Below are 12,813 nucleotides of genomic sequence, written 5' to 3' on the forward strand. Positions count from 1 at the left end.
TACTCTTTGTAGACATTGTTTTTAATGGGAGTGGAATTTCATGTTTTTCATTTTTATTTTGTTTTATTTTTTGTTTTTTCGAGGTAGGGTCTTGTTTTTTATATTTTAAGCAGAAGCACCTATTCTCATATGTGTTTATCTAGGATAAATACCAACAGCTTGTGTAGATTTCAGAGTCTGTCTTTCCCTTAATTGACCTTTAAATCTGTCTTTACTTTGTCTTAGGACTGTCATGATAACCCTTCTTGAATAGTGTGTAGTATTATTTTGTCTTCATTATTTCATGGTAGTTTGACTCAAGTGTTCCCCCATAAACTTAAGTGTTCTGAATGCTGGATTCCCAGCTGATGGATATTTGGGAACTAATGCCTCCTGGAGGCGGTTTATTACTGAGGATGGATTTATGGATATTATAGCCAGTGTCCCCTTGCCAGTGTTTGGCACACTCTCCTGTTGCTATGGTCCACCTGATGTTAGCCAGGGGGTGATGCCCACTGTCTGCTCATGCCATCATTTTCCCCTGCCATCACAGAGCTTCCCCCTGAGTCTTTTAGCCAAAATAAACCCTTTTTTTTCCCCACAAGCTGCTCTTGGTCGAGTGATTTCTGCCAGCAATGAGATCGTGACTGCAACAAATATGTGCGGTATTATTTCATATTATTTGACAGTGCACTGCACTGACCAACAAAGCCAGACTCTGCCCACTGATTGTGCGTTTAGAACTGCCTGTGGACTGAGCATTAGAAATGGGAACAGGTCGTTTTCCTGGGTGACAACAAGTTGAGCCAGCTGGGAATCTACTTGTTAAAATTTGAGTTTAGCAACCGAGTTCAAAGTTTAGGATAGAGAGCATTTGCTAACCATTTTCTGGGGTGTCAGCCAGTGGGGCAGTGACTTAGAGATATGGTAGCTGAGACCTCAGATAAGAACAGATCAAAGCTTGTGTCAGTCTGCATGTTTTGAGTTAATTTCGGTTAACTAGAGTTTTTCAAGCGAAATGCAAATAAATACATGCAAAGGCAGTTTATAAACACTGATTTTTTGTTTGCTTTTTAAGATAAGGTCTCATGTAGCCCAGGCTGGCCTTGATCCTCTGAGAACCTGAGGACTGAGATTAATAGTCTTGTGCCAGCACACCTGGTTTTTTCTTTCCTTCCTCTTTTCTTTCTTTTTTTTTTTTTCCCCCCCTCTCCCCTTCCTCTCCCTCTAGCCCAAGCTGACCTGGAACTCACAGAGATCCTCCTACCTCTGCCTCCAAGTGCTGGGATTAAAGGCATGTGCCACCACGCCTGGCTGACCACTCAATTTTGAAAGTAATCCTTTTCATGACTTCCACAACTAATAGATCATACACAATGGATGTCTCCTTTAGAATTAGTGTACAGGTTACATTGTTTTGCCTGTATGTTTGCACATATGTATTAGCTCAATTTCCAGAAGTGGAACCACCTAGTCAAAGGATAAGTATGTTTTCAGTGTAGTAAACATTTGCCATATTGCTCTCTAGAAAAGCTATGCTAAGGTACACTGATGAATTGAGAAGGAAAAGATAGCAGAGAGCCTTGAGCTCAGTTAAATTGTGAGACAGCATGAGTGGAGGGGGGATGAAGAGTGGTCAGCTCCCACAGAAGGTTCTTTTAAAAGTTTTGTATTTTTGATATAGGGTCTTATTTTGCCCAAACTGGCTTTGAACTGTGGAACTCCCTCTGTAGCAGAGGCTGGTTTTGAACATCTATCCTGCCTCCACCTCTGGAGTGCTGGGATTATACTCATGTGCACCATACATGACTGGGAAGATCCCTTTTATCTTCTTTACAAGGAGAGGTAGAGGAGGGGAGAGAAGGGAATGGTGGTTACTGGTGAGGAAGTTGTGTCTTTGTGAGTCAAAACTCAAATTTAGCAAGGCCCAGCACATACGCTTTACCCTCAAACCTGTCATTTCCTCCCAAATTGTTTTGACCCAATAGTCCATCTGTCTAGCTTTCAGAGTAGAGACCTGAGAGTCATCCCATTTCCCTTATTTCCTGCATTTGTGTGTCCTGCCAATTCTGTTTCCAAGAGTCATGATTTTTTTTTTTCACTCTAGCTCAGGCTGATCTGGAATTCACTATGGAGTCTCAGGGTGGCCTCACTCATGGTGATCCTCCTACCTCTGCCTCCTGAGTGCTGGGGTTAAAGGAGTGCACCACCACACCTGGATTCTTTTTCTTTTTTTTATATGCATATTTTTAAATTTTTTTTTTTATTGTTAGCAAAGAAAGGTGGAGAGAGAGAAAGATGTGGTCTTAATCCCAGCACTTGGGAGGCAGAGGTAGGAGGATTGCCGTGAGTTCGAGGCAGCCTGAGACTACTTGGTGAATTCCAGATCAGCCTGGGCTGGAGTGAACCCTACCTTGAAAAATCAAAAAGAAAAAAGAACAAAGAAAAACCAAAAAAAAATTTAAAAAGTAAATAAATAAATAAATGGGCATTCCAGGACATCTAGCCACTGTAAATGAACTCCAGATGCATGCACCATTTTCTGCATCTGGCTTTATATGGGTATACGGGTACTGGGGAATTGAACCTGGGACATCAGGCTTTACAAATAAGTTCCTTTAACCACTGAGCCATCTCTCTAGCCCTTTTTCTTTTGAAGTAGCATCTCACTCTAGCCTAGGCTGACCTGGAACACACTCTCTAGCCCATTTTGGCCTTGAACTTAACAATCTTCCTATTTCAGCCTTCCAAATATTGAGATTACAGGCATGAGCTATGCTTTGGACACAAAAATTGCACTTTTTTCTTAGATTCCTGCTCCAAAGCGAGGAGAAATAGTAAGACAAATTGGTGATGCCTTGCGGGAGAAGATCCAAGTCCTGGGAAACTTGGTAATGTATTTTTTGTTTTTTGTTCACTTGTGAAAATACTTTTTAAAATAATACTTTTAAAAAAATTTATTTCTTTTTTAAAAATTTTTAATTTTTTTATTAACAACTTCCATGATTACAGAAAATACCCCATGGTGATACCCTCCCTCCCTCCATGGTAATGTATTTTTGTGTTGTGTACATAACCCTTTGAGTGGAGACTAGGCAATCATGTATGTACACATTTAAAAATTTTTTAATTTGAGACTGGGATCTTGCTATGTTGCTCAACTTTGGCTCAAGTGATCTCTCTGTTTCAGCCTCCTAAGTGCTAAGATTATAGGTGTGTGCCACCTTCCCCAGCTAAGATTGTGGATTTGAAAAAAATAAAAATTCCAGCTGGGCATGGTGGCACATATCTTTGATTCCAGTATTTTCACAAGTTTGAGATCATCTACTTAGATGCTTCTTTATTTTTATTTTATTTTATTTTTTGGTTTTTTAAGGTAGGATTTCACTCTAGCCCAGGCTGACCAAAAATTCACTATGTAGTCTCAGGGTGGCCTTGAACTCACAGCGATCCTCCTACCTCTGCCTCCTGAGTGCTGGGATTAAAGGCGTGCCCCACCACGCCTGGTGCTTAGCTGGCTTTTAATGTAAGTAGGTCTTTGGGTCTATTTCCAAATTGTTTTGTGGGTGGATTAAAAGAGTGTCTCCAATATGGACTTGCTAATACTAGGTTACCTTTAAACAAAAGAAAAAAGATTCCAGCCAGGTGTGGTGGCACACACTTTTAATTCCAGCATTTGTGAGGCAGAGGCCAGCCTGAGACTACATAGTGAATTCTAGGTCAGCCTGAGCTAGGGTGAGACACTACCTTGAAAAACTAAAGCAAACCAAACCAAACAAAAAAAAAATCCTAAAGAAAAATCTGTTTTATGTATAAACCCAAAGATTGTGATTTTTAAGAAAAGCAATTAGTAAATTATTTTAGTCCATGTTTTACAAAAAGAAAAAAGTGAAAGATTATTTTTTAGATTAAAAAAGTCATCAGAAAAAATAAGAGCAGATTTTTCTGAACTTCATAAAATAGACACAGAATGTTTTACTTTTTTCCCTCAATTTAAGGTTTAAAATATGAATTCTGCTGGGCGTGGTGGTACACACCTTTAATCCCAGCACTCCGGAGTCAGAAGTAGGATGATCGCCTTGAGTGCGAGGCCACCCTGAGACTACATAGTGAATTCCAGGTCAGCCTGGGCTAGAATACGACCCTACCTCGAAAAACCAAAATAAAATAAAATAATAAAATGTGAATTTGATTGGGGAAATTCTGTTCTGATTTTTGCTTTTTAGGTGTCTTTGGAAATGGGAAAGATCTTAGTGGAAGGTGTGGGAGAAGTTCAAGAGTATGTGGATATCTGTGACTATGCAGTTGGCCTGTCGCGGATGATTGGAGGACCCATCCTGCCTTCTGAAAGTAGGCCATGAAGTCGGTTAAGAGCTGGTTCTGTGATATAGGCCTTCCTGAAACTCTGGCTGTGAGTAGATTGCAGGAGAGGGCTGGAGAGATGGTTTAGCGGTTAAGCACTTGCCTGTGAAGCTTAACGACCCTGGTTCGAGGCTTGATTCCCCAGGATCCATGTTAGCTAGATGCACTGGCGGGGGGGGGGGGGGGGAGATACGTCTGGAGTTTGTTTACAGTGGCTGAAAGCTCTGGCGTGCCCATTCCCTCGGACTCTCTGTCTCTTTCTCTCTAAAATAAATAAAAATTAAAAAAAAATTGCAGAAGAGGATTTCTTGTGGATTATAAATGTATGAAATAGATTCAGTCTATAAGAAATGGCAAATGAAAACACTGGAACAATAGATTCAGAATCTTTTTTTTTTTTTTTTTTTTTTGAGGTAGGGTCTTACTCTAGCTCAAGCTGACCTAGAATTTACTGTGTAGTCTCAGGGTGGCCTCGAATTCATGGCAATCCTCCTACTTCTGCCTCCTCAGTGCTGGGATTAAAGGTGTGTGCCACCACACCTGGCTGGAATCTTTTATTTTGTTTAAAGGTAACTGAGTTGGCAAGTCCATATTGGAGATACCCTTTTATTTTTTTAATTAATTAATTTTTAAAAAATATTTTATTTTTATTTATTTGACAGAGAGGAAGAGGAAGAAAGAGAGAGAGAGAATGGGCATGCCAGGGCTGTGGTCACTGCAAACAAACTCCAGATGTGTGTGCCCCCTTGTGCATCTGGTTTATGTGGGTCCTGGGGAATTGAACCAGGGTCCTTTGGCTTTGTACACAAGTGCCTTAACTGCTAAGCCAGTCCTCCAGCCCTTTTTTGTTTGTTTGTTTGAGGTAAGGTTTTGCTCTAGCCCAGGCTGACCTGGAATTCACTATGTAGTCTCAGGGTGGCCTTGAATTCACAATGATCTTTCTACCTCTGCCTCTTGAGTGTTGGGATTAAAGGTGTGTGCCACCATGCCTGGCTTTTTTGGAGACAATATTTCAATCCATCCAGAAAACAACTTGGAAATAGCTCCAAAGACCTTACATTTAAAGCCAGCTAAGTGTCTAAGTAGATGATCTCAAACCTGTGAAGATACTTATTGTACTCTCAAGTATATAAGACATGACTTAAATGCCAAGTCAAAGGGAAGCCTTAGTTCATTTTAGTAGACTAAATATACACTGAAAATGTTTATGAACATTGTTTCTCCATAACTATACACTTGTTTGAGGAAGGTTGTACTTATTTTTAAACTTACTTTTTAAAAAAGAGCTAGGCCTGGAGGGATGGCTTAGCAGTTAAGATGCTTGCCTGCAAAGCCAAAGGACCCAGGTTTGATTCCCCAGGACCCACATAGGCCGGATGCACAAGGTGGCACATGGCATCTGGAAGTTCATTTACAGTGGCTGAAAGCCTTGGCATGCTTATTCTCTCTCTCTCAAGTAAGTAATTTTTTTAAAGAAAAGATAGGATATATGCATAGAAGAAAATTAGGAGCTTGGTAATATAGGTCAGTTGGTAGAGTGCTTACCTAGCATGTTCAACATCAAATAAACCAGGAATGGTGGTACATGCTTATAATGTTAGGGGAGGTAAGAGGATCAGGAGTTCAAGGTCATCCTTGGCTATGTACTAACTTTTCAGCCATGAGACTCTCTTCTTTTTTTGGCGGGGAGGGGTTTCAAGGTAGGGTTTTGCTGTAGCCTAGGCTAACCTGGAATTCACTATGTAGTCTGAGGGTGGCCTTGAACTCAGGGTGATCCTCTTCCCTCTGCCTTCCAAGTGCTGGGATTAAATGGGTGCACCACCCAGCTCTAGACTCTTTCTTAAAACTGAACATGGTGGCACACACCTTTAATCCTAGCACTTGGGAGACAGAGGTAGGAGGATCAATGTGAGTTTGAGGCCACCCTGAGACTACATAGTGAATTCTTGGTCAGCCTGAGCTAGGGTTAGACCCTACCTTGAAACCCCTTCTCCCCTCCCCTGCAAAAAAGAGTAAGAGGGTAAAACATTTTCATTTAGGGACAGAGAATGGGTGGTGCACCAGGGCCTCTAGACACTGCAAATGAACTCTAGATAACCTGTACTATCCTGTGCATCTGGTGTATGTGGGTACTGGGGAATCAAACCTGGGTCCTTAGGCTTCACAGGCAAGTGTCTTAACTGCTAAGTTATCTCTTCAGCCCGGATGAAGAGTTTTTACCTTTCTTCTCCCTGACTACTCTACTGCGCCCCATGGAAGTATGCATGTTCTACATTATTACCTATGCATTAAAAATGTTACGGAGTGTTGTCTAGGTGCTAGTGGTCCTATAGGTGGTATTTGGTCAATAAGGTGCAGTCCCAAGTCCCAGTATTCATATATTTATCTATTCCTTGTGGTTGTATGTGTATATGTGTTAGTTAGGGGAGAGGGCATAGGACAGTGAGCATGTATGGGGACTCCCTATCTTAGCTGAGATACTGTTGCAGTCAGGTTCTCATTGCTGGTAGAAATCACCCAACCAAGAGAAGCTCTGGGCAAAAGAGGTTTATTTTGGCTTACAGGCTCGAGGGGAAGCTCCACGATGGCAGGGGAAAATGATGGCATGAGCAGAGGGTGGACATCACCTCCTGGCCAACATAAGGTGGACAGTAGCAACAGGAGAGTGCCAAACACTGGCTTGGGGAAACTGGCTGTAATACCCATAAGCCCACCCCCAACAATACACTCCCTCCAGGAAGCATTAATTCTCAAATCTCCATCAGCTGGGAACCTAGCATTCTGAACACCTAAGTTTATGAGGGACATCTGAATCAAACCACCATGTATACAATATCAGAAAAGGCCTTCCAGGGAAGGTCCCCCAAGGTAAGGCCTCAGAGGAGATGGAATTGAGGGTCGGATGCTGGGGTAGGATTAGCTCTATGAGGAAGAGGTCTTTATAAACTTTATAAAAGTTTTAGATGGGAGAGCATGGCTCAGGTGGGGCCTGCCTTGCTGGGAGAGCGGGGGACTAGGGGGATAGGGGATCTTGTGAGTTTGGGCTTCATCCTAAATAGCTACAATATTTATTTGGACTCTAGAGTGTTGTAGGTAGAGGGTAGAGGAGGGCAGGCAGGAGAGGAGGCTCAATGCCAGGGAGATAGTTTTAGGATGTGAGTCCACATGAGGGCCTGTGAGTGACATGCTCCCCTGGGAACTCAACTTACAGTGTGAGTGTCCCCTGCCCCACAGCCTATGGGTTTAGCCAGGGTCTAAACATCATATACCTTTGTTCTGCTCTTTGTGGCTCCATCTGCCTTGATTAAAATAAGTAAGCCCCTGTATTTACTGTTAATTAAAATACAATTATTTCTACTTGGATTTTTAGTGTTCTTAAAGTGAATGTAACGCATCTATAATTCATTCAACCTGAGTCTATAAATGAGCCTCCTTGTTTTGAATTAGAGAGGCTGGCCTAGAGGTTCATCAGGAAATATAAAGAACATATACTTGTCTCCCATATGAGGCTGATAGTATGTTTATCTGAAGTCTCTGAGAAGCAGAGGCATGAGTATCACTGCAGACTGCAGAGTAATAAATGTCTTACACAGAGTGATGTGCCCGTGTCCCACAGCTGTGTGGTGGTGATCATGATGAGGCATCTGGAATCCCCTCTGGTGTGGTCTGTGGACTTTTGTTCTGAAAAAGAAATATTTTTTAGACTTCCTTCTTAATTTAATATGCATTAACATGCTCAGCATGTTCCATGACTACTCTCTTCCTCAGGACCTGGCCATGCACTCATTGAGCAGTGGAATCCTTTAGGCTTGGTTGGAATCATCACTGCATTCAATTTCCCTGTGGCTGTGTATGGCTGGAACAACGCCATTGCGATGATCACGGGGAATGTCTGTCTCTGGTAAGGTCTGCTCACTTTCCTATCTGGTACTGAGAAGGTGGTAAAAGTAGCTATTTTCATGTACTACTCAAAGCATTTTTGACATATTGAAATGCTTTCCATTCTTTTCTGTTAATATATTAAGTCACATGTGCTGGCTGCAAAGGGTTGACTTTTAATATCTATATAGCTTACTATGGCTTGTATAGCTTTTTAATTTTTTTTGATACAGTAATGTTCTCCTTCCTTTCTAGCTCTGTTTTTAACTCCAAGAAGAGATACTGTAATTCATTTCTCAGGCTCCATAGGTTAATAGCTTTGACCTCCACAAAACTGCCTGACTTAAGATGTATTGATTTGTATGTGTGTATGTGTGTGTGTTGTGTGCATGCATGTTGGAGCCAGAAGTTGATGCTGTGTCTTTCTGATTTGCTCTCTAGAAATATTTGTGAGAGAAAAAAGAGAGAATAGGCACACCGGTGCCTCCTGCCACTGCAAACGTACTCCAGATGCATGCACCACTTTGTACATCTGGCTTTATGTGGGTACTGGGGATTTGAACCTGGGCTGAACCTGTCCCTGCAGAGTTTTGCAAGCAAATGCCTTTAAGTGCTGAGCCATCTCCCCAGCCCTATAGTTTATTTTTTGAGTTTGAGTCTTTTCTTAAACCTAGCTCAACAATTTCAACTAGTTAGCTGAAATACCTAGCCAGTGAATCCTAGGGTCTGTCTCTCCTACTTCAGTGCTAGGACTGGAGGCCTGTGTTACCACACCTAGTATTTTTTTTTTTTTTTAATATTTTTACTTATTTTCAAGCAGAGAGAGTTGAAAGAGAAAATGGGACTAGGTATTCCAGGGCCTCCAGCTACTGCAAATGAACTCCATATGCATGTGCCACTTTGTTGATCTGGTTTTATGTGGGTATTGGGGAATTGAACTCAGACCATCAAGCTTTGCAAGCAAGTGCCTTTAATTGTTGATCCTCCTACCTCTGCCTCTCAAGTGCTGGGATTAAAGGTGTGTGCCACCATGCCCAGCTCACACCTGGTATTTTGAGGAGGGTACTGGGGATCCAAATTTGGGTCCTTCTGCTTACATGGCAAACACTTTACTGAGTGAGCCATCTCTCCAATCTTTTTTTGTTTTGTTTTGTTTTGTTTTGTTTTGTTTTCAAGGTATGGTCTTGCACTAGCCCAGACTGGCCTGTTATCCCAGGCTGGCCTTGAATTTGGCAATCCTCCTACCTCTGCCTGCAGATTGCTGGGATTAAAGGTGCGTGCCAACACGCCCAACTTTTTTTTTTTTCCTTTTGAGACAGGATTTCATTGTGTAGCATGGCCTGGCCTCAAAATGGCAATCTTACTGCCTCGGCCTCCTTGGTGATATGATTACAGGTATGTAGCAGTATGGCCAGCATATTTATTGGTTTTAAATATTGTCATCAATAGAATATTATCAATCCACTAAATAGTTTGAAGGAGCAATGATTTGGCATCCTCTTGGCCAAAGGATACATGCTTTCTGTTTTATTTTTCCTGTTGCTGTGATCAACTACCCAACAAGAAGCAGCTCTAGAGAGGCACGATTTATTTGGGCTCACAGGTCAGGGGATAAAGTCCATGTTGGCAAAGAAGGCATGGTGGCAGGACATGCTGTTTTCAGTGGCAGTGGGAGGCTGCCTGCTCACATGTCAATGGATCAGGATTCAGAGAGAGGAGAACCCTGGTACTAAGCTGGCTGTTTTTTTTTTTTTTCTTCTTTTAGTCTGCCCTGGATGTGAGTCAATGGGACAGTGCTGCCCATATTCAGGGTGGGTCTTTCCCTCTTAGTTAATTCCCCCTGGAAACACTCTCGTAGATGTATCCAGAGGTATTTTCACTAATGTCCTAGGTTTTGCTACATTTAGCCCATTTGACACAATTAGCCATCACATTTTCCAGTGTTTAAGTCAAAATTGCCAGTTATAGGGCTGGAGAGATGGCTTAGCGGTTAAGCGCTTGCCTATGAAGCCTAAGGACCCCGGTTCGAGGCTCGATTCTCTAGGACCCACGTTAGCCAGATGCACAAGGGGGCGCATGCGTCTGGAGTTGGTTTGCAGTGGCTGGAAGCCCTGGCACACCCATTCTCTCTGTCTCTATCTGACTCTTTCTCTCAAATAAATAAATAAATAAATAAAATAAATGAACAAAATTGCCAGTTATATATATGGTTGGTAGATTTCTACTTCCTTTGGTGCCTGTAACTAAATGTAACGGCTTCCTGGGCCAATAAGTGCCCCAGGCAGTCTCTGAATTGCTTGGTTCCATTTTTATGTTCACAAAGGTTTCGTAGTCCCTTATGGCCCAGAGACCTACATAAAGGATAGGTTTTTGTTTCAAGTATTAAGAGTTATTTGTTGTTTAATTGGAGAGAATGTTTTACCATTTTGTTTTTGCTTTTGTTTTGTAATGAAAAGTATTTCTGGTTTTCCTTATTAATTCTTTCTTTCTTTCTTTCTTCCTTTCTTTCTTTCTTCTCCTTTTATAAAACCATCTCAAGGAAAGGAGCTCCAACAACTTCCCTCACTAGCATAGCTGTTGCGAAGTAAGTATGTGTGGCTTTGTTTTTCCTGGCTGTTGTGTAGCCTTGAGAGAGTGATTGATGGGCCCAGAGCTTTTAATCTGATGTGAAAGTGTCATGTTTATTTAAGCATGGAATTCAGATAGCTTCTTCCTCTGGCTGTAATGATACTTCTATATCATTTTATAGTTTACAATGCTCCTTCAGAGGTGTGTCATTTAATTTCCCTTGCTGGAGACATGCCAGATAGTGACTGACATACGTGCTAAGCTTGAACTCTTCTGGACATTTTTTGCCACTTGGAAAATAAAACCATCTTTAGTGGAGAAGAAATATCATGCAGTTTAGGGGCTGTTATAGTTACCTTCTCATTGCTGGGACAAAGCACCTGACCAGAAGCAGCTGATGGAAAGTGTTTTATTTTGGTTTATAGTCTCAAGGGAAAGTTTCCTGATGGCAGGGGAAAGATGGTAGAACAGAGGCTGGACATCACCTCTTTGCCAACATCAGATGGAAAACAGTAGCAAGAAAGTGAGCTGACCTAATACTGGCAAGCTAGGGCTGATAAAACTTCAAGGTCCGCCACCAGCAATGCACCTCTTCCAGCAAGGCTCCACCTCCCAAATTACTACCAGCTAAAGACCAAGTATAGGGCTGGAGAGGTGGCTTAGCGGTTAGGCACTTACCTGTGGAACCTAAGGACCCAGGTTTGAGGCTCGATTCCCCAGGACCCATGGTAGCCAGATGCACAAAGGGGCACATGCGTCTGGAGTTTGTTTGCAGTGGCTGGAAGCCCTGGTGTGCCCATTCTTTCTCTCTCTCTCTCTTCCTCTTTCTCTCTCTCTCTGTTGCTCTCAAATAAATAAAAATAAATACAAAAATTAAAAAAAGACCAAGTATACAGAACACATCAGTTTATTGGGGATATCTTATCCAAACCACCACATTCTGCCTCTGATCCCATAAACTAATGACCATCTATGATGTAAAATGCAATGCATTCAGTCCAACTCTAAAAGTCCCTATAGTCTTTTATCAATCCTAACACTGTTAAAACATCCCCATAGTCCAAGGTTTCTTAACTGAACCTGTAAAACCAAAACACACATAATGGCACAGAGTAAACATTCACACTGCAAAAGATGGCATTGGGCATAGCAAGGAAATATTGAACCAATGTAATATCTAAAACAAACAGGACTGGAGAGATAGTTCAGCACTTAAAGGCACTTGCTTGCAAAGCCTGATGGCTCAGGTTTGGTTACCCAGTGTTGCAGTCAGGTTCACATTGCTGGTAGAAGTCACTGGACCAAGAGCAGCTTGTGGGAAAAAAAAGGTTTTGTTTAGGTTTATAGACTTGAGGGGAAGCTCCATGATGGCAGGGTAAGACAATGGCATAAGCAGAAGGTGGACATCACCTCTTGGCCAACATAAGGGGGACAATAGTAACAGGAGAGTGTGTCAAACACTGGCAAGGGGAAACTGGCTATAATATCCGTAAGCCTGCCCTCAACAATACACTGCCTCCAGGAGGCATTAATTCCCAAATTTCCATCAGCTGGGAACCTAGCATTCAGAACACCTAAGTTTATGGTGGACACCTGAATCAAATCACCATACCCAGTATCCACATAAAGCCTGACACAAGGAATGGTGCATATGTATGGAGTTACATTTGCAGTGGCCAGAGGCCCTGGTACACCCATACACACACGTGCATATAAGTATATTTTCAAAAGTTAACAGTATTTTAGTTGGGCATGACTCATGCCTCTAGTCCCAGCATTTAGGAGGCTAAGGTAGTAGAATTGCTGTGAGTTCAAGGGTAGCTTGGCCTACAGAGTGATTTCCAGGTCAGCGTGAGATAAGGTAAGACCCTGCCTCAAAATTTTAGTATTTTATTTATTCATATTTGAGAAAATGGGCATACCAGGGCCTTCAGCCACTACAAACAGATTCCAGATGCATGTGCCACTGTGTGCATCTGGCTTATGTGGGTTCTGGGGAAATGAACCTGGGTCCTTAGGCTTCAC

At 42.1% G+C, this 12,813-nt stretch overlaps 1 protein-coding gene across 3 annotated transcripts in view; it reads left to right on the forward strand.

Moving 5' to 3' along the window:
• The window catches only part of Aldh7a1 (aldehyde dehydrogenase 7 family member A1), a 52,173-nt gene that overhangs the window by 5,433 nt on the left and 33,927 nt on the right, over positions 1-12,813 (forward strand). For 2 of the 3 annotated variants that reach the window (XM_045131825.1, XM_045131824.1), the window contains exons 4-7: positions 2,790-2,870; positions 4,206-4,329; positions 8,110-8,242; positions 10,760-10,804. In XM_045131825.1, the coding sequence (XP_044987760.1) occupies positions 2,790-2,870; positions 4,206-4,329; positions 8,110-8,242; positions 10,760-10,804 (383 nt within the window). The remainder of the gene's footprint in view (positions 1-2,789; positions 2,871-4,205; positions 4,330-8,109; positions 8,243-10,759; positions 10,805-12,813) is intronic. The other variant, XM_045131826.1, reaches the window with a different exon arrangement.

The sequence above is a fragment of the Jaculus jaculus genome, chromosome 12 (assembly GCF_020740685.1).
Source record: "Jaculus jaculus isolate mJacJac1 chromosome 12, mJacJac1.mat.Y.cur, whole genome shotgun sequence".
Classification (NCBI taxonomy): Eukaryota; Metazoa; Chordata; class Mammalia; order Rodentia; family Dipodidae; genus Jaculus; species Jaculus jaculus.